General features: G+C 32.2%; 2 protein-coding genes across 2 annotated transcripts; both read right to left on the bottom strand.

The window, feature by feature from the left end:
* Positions 1-2,631: 2,631 nt before the first annotated feature.
* Positions 2,632-4,311, bottom strand: LOC132754092 (uncharacterized). Its single transcript, XM_060744687.1, has one exon. The coding sequence runs from the start codon at positions 4,309-4,311 to the stop codon at positions 2,632-2,634; it is 1,680 nt and encodes a 559-aa protein (XP_060600670.1).
* A 2,585-nt stretch (positions 4,312-6,896) lies between these two features.
* Positions 6,897-8,612, bottom strand: LOC132754091 (uncharacterized). Its single transcript, XM_060744686.1, has 2 exons — positions 8,372-8,612; positions 6,897-7,922 (listed from the first exon to the last, which is right to left on the bottom strand). Exons 1-2 carry the CDS (start codon positions 8,387-8,389, stop codon positions 6,897-6,899), a joined length of 1,044 nt encoding a protein of 347 aa, XP_060600669.1. The 5' UTR covers positions 8,390-8,612.
* Between the last annotated feature and the right edge of the window lie 974 nt (positions 8,613-9,586).

Here is a 9,586-nt window from a genome sequence, read left to right as displayed (position 1 = left end):
AGAATGATTTGTTGTTTTTTTTCAGTCGGTGATATGAATGGTTTTTATGTTTTTTCATCTTTTTGTGATGTCTTTTTAAATGCGAGTGAGTCTGTATGTTGCTGTACATGGTTTCGCTTGGCCACAGGTATAAATGTATATAGCAATTTCATTAATTTGTGCAAGTGCATAGGCTATTGAGTTCGTTTCACTCCATGGAAAAGTTTTATACGTCTACGTATGAGTAGTTTAATTTGTGCCGTGATCCACACTGAATCATTGGGTTTAACAGTTTTTCTTGTTTTAAGATTTCGAGAATCGTGTTGGTTATTGATGTATGTATGTGTCTATATCATTGCCAATATTGATCCCAGTCTGTTTGCATGTAAACACATCTATTATACAACCAACCAAAAACGTTAAAAATGGTCTACAATTGACAATATAGCAAAGTAGTATGGAAACTATGAAACCATAAGTAAAGATAGAACTTAAGATATATCCAACTTGTCTGTTAAGGTTTACCATAACAATTTTCAAAGTGCTGAAAAGGGCAATAACTTTGAAAAATGGAACCCATACGTATATAGCTTGCCCAGACCATGTATTTTGTATTGATTAGTAAGTGTGTAAATTATGAAATAATTGGTACAGGTAAAACATAAGAAAATACAGCTGTTTTAATTAACTTCGTACGGACGGACGGAGAGACGGCCGGTTCAATTTTTGTATGCCTGGGGGCATAAAAACAAAGCATAACACTATTCTCGAAAATATATTAATTTCAAAATTGGAAACGATTTACACATTTGACAGTAAGCTTTATTACACAAAAAACACGGTATTGTTAAACTTTTTTTAAATCATGTACATTGTAATTCCTAAATAGTATATTTGAATATGATGTCAAAATAAAAATTCTTACCAAATTTCACAAAAAATAATCAAAACTATGTGCAAATTTAAATACACCATCTTCATCATAATTTTACTACTAATTTTCACACATACATTGTCATCCAGTTTCTTTTGTTTATTTATTCTTCCAGGAAATAACAAAACATTTTGTTCAATTCTAACACAGGCACCAGACACAATTATTTTACCCATATACGCTCATAATACTATATATAAAGAATATTATAAGTATGCCTGGGCTGCATTTTCTATTATTAGTGTTTGATTACACATCCCTTTACCATTTTCTGCATATTAACTGATAAAAACACAACCTATGTTTGAATGAAATTGTATCGCTAAGTCAGGTGTCATGACACTCATGATGAAGTTAGTGTCTGTGTCACAGGTGTTAGGCGCGTTAATTTAATGATTAAGCGAGACTTACCTTCGTAGAAGTAAGGTGAAGATTGATCATAATTTCATCCGACACAAAACTCCCTAAGGGCTCACACAGATTACAGACGCAGCGATCAGCGATGTGGAGTGGTCATATTTTAAAGTTTGTATCTTATGTATAAGATGACAATATTTAAAGAAATCCGTTTTGGGTGGTAGTGGGCGGGCGTGTGAGCCCTTAGGGAGTTTTGTGTCGGATGAAATTATGATCAATCTTCACCTTACTTCTACGAAGGTAAGTCTCGCTTAATCATTAAATTTCATCCAACACATAAACTCCCTTAAAGGGCCCCACAGATTGTTCAGAGAGATTTCTGATAAAATATTGTAAAAGGAAAAACGAGTACGCCAATAATAACAAGAAACATATGTATGGCTTACTACATATTATTGTAAACTAATATCATGCAATGAAATATACATGTATAGATAACTGGGCGATAACTGTATTGTGTAAACATCATTATGTATTTACTATTGCCCGTACTTAATATCTGATAAACATGAATGAGATTCATTCTAGAACAAAATTTTGAGTTTCAGTGGTAAGAATCTGTCTTTGATAATATTTAGCAAATGTCTTTGCTGTACTCCATCCCGCGGTTTTAATTATGTCAGATAAAGGGATTCCTTTATAAAAAGCATTTGACGTCGATGCTGATCTTGTACTATGAGGTTTGAATGTGTCAGCAAGGCCTGCTTTCATCATTGTTAATTTAATCCATCGTGCTATTGTTTGTTTGGAAACCTGTTTATGTGGTTTTACTGTGGAAATAATAAGTGACTCATCTATTCTTAAATGTTCACTTCTAGCGATATATTCATTTAAAGTTGTTACAATACATAGATTCTTTTTTAATTTATACGGCTGTAAAATTATCGGTTCTAAACTGAACCCTGGTCTTGACTGTTTCAAAAGAGTTGATATTTGAATGAAAATATTTTCACCTACTCTTTTAATGTCAGATAATTTTATAGTATGCAAAGTCTGGCATCTTTGAGCCGTAACAAGTAAAAATAGCATGCACAATTTACATGATAATGATAGAAAGGATGTAGTATCCATCTTTTCTAAGTAGTTTAGAACGATTTTTACGTCCCATGTTACTTTGTATCGTGGCCGTGGTGGTTTCTCATTAAAAATCCCCTTCATAACACGTGATATTATTTCGTTTTCATGTATGTTTACCTGACCAGTAATTCTCACAAAATTACTAACAGCTGAACGTGCTGTGTTTATTGCAGAGTAACTCAGTCCTTGCTTGTGTAAATAAACAAGAAATTTGATAATATCGTTTATATTGGAATTAAAGGGATTAGCTTCCCGTCCACAGAAATGTAACCATTTTTTAACATATGAGTTGTACTGTTTTCTTGTGCTTTTTCTCCAGGACTGTATGATGATGTCTCGAGCGTCTCTCGGTATACCTTGCCTTCGTAAACCTGCCCTGATATATCGAAAACAGCAAGTCTCATCTTTTTCAGAGGATGCTTTTGATTTGGTTTGTGTTCTAGTTTCAGAATTTTTTCCACTTTTGGGAGAATCAAGCATGGACCTTTTATCAATCTCATGAGAATTGGCCACCACGTCTGGGTAGGCCAGATTGGTGCTATCAAAATTGCTTTTCCGTGGTCTCTTTCTATCTTTTGAAGGATGCGTGCTATCAAGCTGAAAGGTGGAAATATGTAAAATAAATTATCACACCACTTAAATGTGAATGCATCTACTGCAATAGCGGATGGATCGGGATATCGCGAAACATACTTTTTAAGTTTTGCATTCAATCTTGATGCAAATAAATCAATTTTAATGTTCTGGTGATGTTTTAAGATTTTATCAAAAATTCCTTGTTCTAAAGACCATTCAATATCATCATTTCCAGTTCTACTAAGTTTGTCAGCGTGTGTGTTCGATACGCCAGCAATATGGGCTGCCGTTAACATAATATTTCTTTCAATGCACCAGAACCATATTCTTCGTGCAATATCGTCGAGAGCTCGAACCTTACCTCCATATCTATTAATGTACGAACAACATGTTGTATTGTCCGTATACAATTTCACAAGAATATTTTTAGAAGATTTACAAAAAGTGCGTAAGCCAATTTCACAAGCTTTCATTTCTAAAATATTTATATGAAGTTTTTGTTCTTCATGCGACCAGAAACCATTTGTTTTTTGACCGTTAGTTTCATTGAATGCCCCGAACATTTTTAATGAAGCGTCAGTGTATATAACAGTGTTCGGATCTTGCGACAAAATATTTTTAAAACTAATCTGTATATTTTCTATCCACCAAAGTAAGGTTGTATGTATTGACTGCGGTACATTCATGAAATTGTCGAAATTTCCCTTGTGAAGTTTTAATTCATTCTCTTTTATTTTTTCAAGCGGTCGGATATATAGTGGTGCATGTTTAACTCCCGGCTCAGCCGCCGTGAGTTTCCCGATAAGTTTAGCAAAGACACGAATAGTGATTCGTTTGGTGTTTAGTACTTTCGAACAAAGTTTAATTATATCTTCCCCCTTTTCAAATGTTAGTTTAACTGTCATGGATTCAGAACACAGTATGAAGCCTAAAAAGATAAGCTTTTTACACGGTTCTAGCACCGACTTTTTCTGATTTACCGTTAATCCGAGTTTATCCATTAAGTGCACAGTTTCGTTCACATTACGCATACATGACTGATAAGAATCTCCTACTAGCCAAGAATCATCAATGAAATAAACACTAACATGACCTAATGACCTAAGATAAGCGAACACAGGTTTCAGTATCTTTGTGAAAATTCGAGGGCTGGATGAATACCCCATAACTAATGCTGTAAATTGATATTTTATATCATTGAAGTAGAATCGGAAATAACGCCGGTCCTGTTCTCTAATGGTTATGGAGTAGAAAGCATCTGCTAGGTCAACTGAGGCCATAAAATAATCTTTTCTCATAGCGTTAATTGCAGATTTAAGGGATTCCATTTTAAAGTGATGTTTTTCTATATATAACTCATTAAACTGTTTTAGGTTCAAAATTATTCGTACACGATCATCTTTTTTAGGTCTTATAAAAATGTTTGATATGAATTCATTATCTAAATTATCTTCCACTTTCTCTATAACTCCAATGTTTAAAAATCTATTAAGTTCGTTCTCAATCTTTCTTTTTTCCTCTTTAGTAAAATTAATAGGTTTAGGAATAATTTTTTGCTTTGGAATTTCATTTAATTCAACTGAACAACCTCTAATGTTATTTAAAATCCACTTGTCAGTTGTAATGGTTTTCCATATGCTAATATTATCAGCTGTCTTACCGGCATGAAAATTTTCTGTTGTGTTTTGGACACTTATATTTATATTTGTACTTACATTTATTATTTTCTCCCCATTTTCCCCTTCTTTGGTTGATTTAGTTGGCGATGCTGTGTTGTATTGTGTTGTAACCGGTTATCTGAATAAACTCAAATACAATAAGTCAACACAGTGTATATTCAAATGTCATTCAGTTTAATTATTGTTTACTAGGATATGCATTTACAGTAAGTTCAACATTTATTTATAATCAAAGTTTCCAAGTTAGACAATCAAAGAGTAAGTTATAACTGCGTACCAAAATTAAGTGAGTGCCTACTAACATTAAAACCGACACTGAAATACTAGCCTGATCCTTGAGTATTTAAAGGGATAATCAACCTACGCTATGTGTAATAAAAGTGAATTATTAAACCAACTTTTCCCCGCTTCGAGACAGGTAACAATTAAACATATATATATATTCGCTTATACTTGACAGGACGCATTAATTAAGAACCTCTAATATTGTATTGTTCTACTTAATTACCGCTAATAAAATGTTTTATCCCCATTCTAGTAATTAGAGATCTTTATCCGGCGGAAAGTACTATTGTTGTTGACATCTGTTTATTAAGACCGGACAAGCTGTCTAATATAATTGACCCACGGGTTTTAATTGAGGAAATGCTTGAAATGCGTACTATATGACAATACCCCCTTGGCCATTATAAAATATTTACAGATTTTTTAAAAAAACAATTCAAAAATTTAAGGTCAGTATTGTATAATATTTCGAAGTGCCCAGATGTAATAGTGAAATGGAATAAAAATATAAGGTAAAAATGATACGCAGTTTCCTAACAATATAACATTTTTTCTAAAGGCTAACAGATTTCAATGGTGTTTATGTTTCATCCATTTATAACAACTGTATAGTATTTTATTATATTTTGATATAATGGTAATAATAACAATTACAATTCTAATTATAATAGATTTTCAAAGTATACTAGCACAATTTTTAAGTATTTTATATATATATTTATAGTTTCATATAGTAGTAGTACTCAGAATAGAATCCAAGGTAATTAGACATTTACACATGTAGATAATGAGATATTTGATAAGTATTTCGAGAAAATGAGTGTCCTAGATTTTCATATATATTTTGTTCACAACATCACACATGTTAATAAGGAATATATTTCTGTTTAAAACAAGTCCTAGTAAATATGTCACTTTTTTTTTCCATAAAACTATGATACGAATGTAGAACCTCCGAAAAATTGCTGAGAATAGAAAAAATTTCTATGAACACAGAACTATAACAAAAAACACAATTTTCACTTTTGCTTTATGTTGTAAACCAACGGCAATTTTCAAGAACATCTGTGTTGTTGTTTTGTTTTCTTTCTTTTGAAAACGATATGCGTAGAGGTTATACATTCGTATACCTGAAACGAAACGAAAGGAAAACAAAAGTTAAACATATATTTAAAAGAAATGAAATTATAAAATTTTAAAACACACAATTTTAACAACTTGTATAAAATACAACGTTTTTACAAAGAATACTATTTGAATTAACATAAGTTCATTAATTACTTTCTGTTGAGAATATGACAAGTGATAACTGAATTATATGATAATTAATTTTGTTATTTTGACTACAAAGAACATAATAATATATAAAAGTATACGAAAACGCCGCTTGTGTTGTAACCGGTTATCTGAATAAACTCAAATACAATAAGTCAACACAGTGTATATTCAAATGTCATTCAGTTTAATTATTGTTTACTAGGATATGCATTTACAGTAAGTTCAACATTTATTTATAATCAAAGTTTCCAAGTTAGACAATCAAAGAGTAAGTTATAACTGCGTACCAAAATTAAGTGAGTGCCTACTAACATTAAAACCGACACTGAAATACTAGCCTGATCCTTGAGTATTTAAAGGGATAATCAACCTACGCTATGTGTAATAAAAGTGAATTATTAAACCAACTTTTCCCCGCTTCGAGACAGGTAACAATTAAACATATATATATATTCGCTTATACTTGACAGGATGCATTAATTAAGAACCTCTAATATTGTATTGTTCTACTTAATTACCGCTAATAAAATGTTTTATCCCCATTCTAGTAATTAGAGATCTTTATCCGGCGGAAAGTACTATTGTTGTTGACATCTGTTTATTAAGACCGGACAAGCTGTCTAATATAATTGACCCACGGGTTTTAATTGAGGAAATGCTTGAAATGCGTACTATATGACAGTATTCCAAGCTAGTTTGTTGTTTCGTGGAGGGAAGGCCGGTGTGCTTTGGATACGCTGGTGTTGGTTGTAGTTGTTGAACCCCCCTCCCTTTTTCGATAAAAAAGGTTGCCTGGTAGATGTAAGATTAGTTTTTGTTTCTTTAAGATGTTTTATTTCTTCTTGAAGTTTGTCCCCAAAAAGTTTGGTTGCTGATGAAGGTTGATTACACAATGGTTTGTATGATGGCAGAAGATCTTTTTTGATTTTTTCCCTTCGCGCATCGTTGGATTGATTAATTCCGTACGCTAATATCTTGAATGTATCGGCTGCAAGATCTCGTGCCTCTGATGCAGGCCCTTTCTCTTTAAGATTTTGCATTAGTTTTAGTGTGGGAACAAGTGCATGGCATAATGTAAATTGGTTTTTCTGCATTGCATAATCAAATGTTTTGGTTTCTCGTCTTAACTGTCGCCATAATTGTTCATCTACCTTTGTGACTTGTAGATTTTCCACATTATTTGGTCTTTTATGCTTTATTTTCAAGCTGGCGACTTTGTCATCCTTAGGTTTCGCTCTTAAAACCGAATTTGCCAATGTTGCCAAATCTGGCAGAATTTCCTCTCCCGTTTCAAGATTTTCTTCAAAAAAATCAGTTATCTCAGCCCATTCGCTCTCGTTGATGCTCCCTTGAGTTGCCTCATTCTGGTCAGCTAAAAATGAGGCTATTGCGTCATCACTGTCCGAATCTTCGGAACCGGATGCGCCATTTTCTGCCTCCATCAGTTTTATGCGTTTAGATGAAGTTTCGCCATTTTCAGTTTTCCTCTTGTTTTTTAATGAAACAATTTCTTGTTTCATAAATTCCATTGATTCGTGCATTATTTTTATAGATTCCGTGATCTCCGAAATCTGATCACCTCCATTAGATGATATCGTCTGGTTCCCCATGGCGGCTAACCGAGAAAATATGTTATGATGCTCATGCGCATCTTCAATGACCTCGTCATTTCCGCCCTGGCGCTCTGCCAAGTTTGTCTGTAAGATAAAATGCCCGCTAGGAATTTTGGGGTTGATGAAGGCTCAGGAAAAAATGAGCAATTACGTATGTTATATCTCATACATAATACATAACAAATAAAGAAATGTGGTATCCATTTCAATTTTAGCATAAAACGCTTATCCATCATTAAAAGATGTTTGATGTCTTACTTCATTTTTCTAAATTAGAATAGAAAATGTGATATACATTTTATCTATCTTAAATATGAAAGAACGATGTAGATCCATCGTGTAGTGGTTAAATTTTTAAGGAACATCCATAGATGATACTATGATTATTTGCACATTTGAATTTTGCAGTGTTCCTTTTATATTACATATTAATATAAGTTTTAACAATTATAAACATAAAAGCAAATAAATAAAAGAAATAAATAAATATATATATTTATATATATATAAGATATATTAATATCATGACATACCTCATCAGGTTCACTCATGTTTAATATCCAATGATTAACACTTAATAACTTGACTTAAAAACAAAATTATTGAAGAACTTTGTTTAATTTAATATAAAATTAATGGTAGCAGTTAATTATTTTAATCTAAGAATTTTCCGTCCACTCCGTTATCGCTAATGCCTCGTTATGACCACTCCACATCGCTGATCGCTGCGTCTGTAATCTGTGGGGCCCTTTAAGGGAGTTTATGTGTTGGATGAAATTGGGCACAACGCTGCCCTCTACAACCCTTCTACCTCTCCAAAACAATGTAAACTGTAGTATTTTTCATTGGAAAAGAGTCAACTAGGCCCTAGTATACCAACTCGGCACGGGTCAACTCGGCCCACTTTACAAAAATATATATAACGTATTAACTTTGCTTGGCATGTTGTTAAGGTAAATGAATAATAAGAAATACCTTATTATTTTAAACTAATATATATACATTTTTTTATTATATTAATTAGTTTTTCATAACCTGAGTGAATATGATATTGATTTAATATGCCTAAAAACCCAAATTCTGTACATTGTTTTTCGCATCCAATGAACTTAATTGTAACAAAATGGGTACAAGAATAAAAAATGTATTAATCGTCAAATAAAAGGTTGAAAATCAGTTAATGAAACAAAAACTTAAAAAATAAATAACTTATGACTTGGTGCTTGTGATAACGCCAATAAACACCTTTAATGCTTGGCTTTAATAAGTGTGTGTCAATAATGACAAGTGCGAAAATCCAATCACCGAAATTCATGTGCACGTGTCATACGTTTTTTTTTTTTCTTCTATCAAATAGAAAGACCTTGTCTGTGCATTATCTAGTTAAAGTAATAAAGAACAGAATTTAACTATGTATCAATTTACTTGCGAAAATTCACGTTAATATTATAGATATTTTCATATATAGACTTATTTTCATTAAACTACGTAACTTCTATTTGAACGACCCTGTTTTCAATTTTCGTTTATTTCAATATAGGCCTTTATCATTTTTATACAGATCTGATTTTCGTAATTATTTTTCCTCTCAGTGTATATTACAACACATTGACACTGAAAGTATAAAAAATTACGGTTAAACCTATCTAGAGTCAGAAATACAGTGAGATACGCAAACAACACTTTACTTGCAATTTTACTGATAAGAAAAGCCTGTCTGCTGCTAGTTCGGAAACTGTCAATCCGTG

Source organism: Ruditapes philippinarum, unplaced genomic scaffold (assembly GCF_026571515.1).
Source record: "Ruditapes philippinarum isolate M1 unplaced genomic scaffold, ASM2657151v2 ctg13920_1_1_1_1, whole genome shotgun sequence".
In the NCBI taxonomy this organism is placed as follows: Eukaryota; Metazoa; Mollusca; class Bivalvia; order Venerida; family Veneridae; genus Ruditapes; species Ruditapes philippinarum.
The sequence above is the reverse complement of the archived record's forward strand: the minus strand, read 5'-3'. Positions and strand labels throughout refer to the sequence as shown.

Coding starts and splice junctions, on each gene's coding strand:
- LOC132754092 (XM_060744687.1), bottom strand. CDS start 4,311: ATGGAATCCCTTAAATCTGCAATTAACGCTATGAGAAAAGATTATTTT.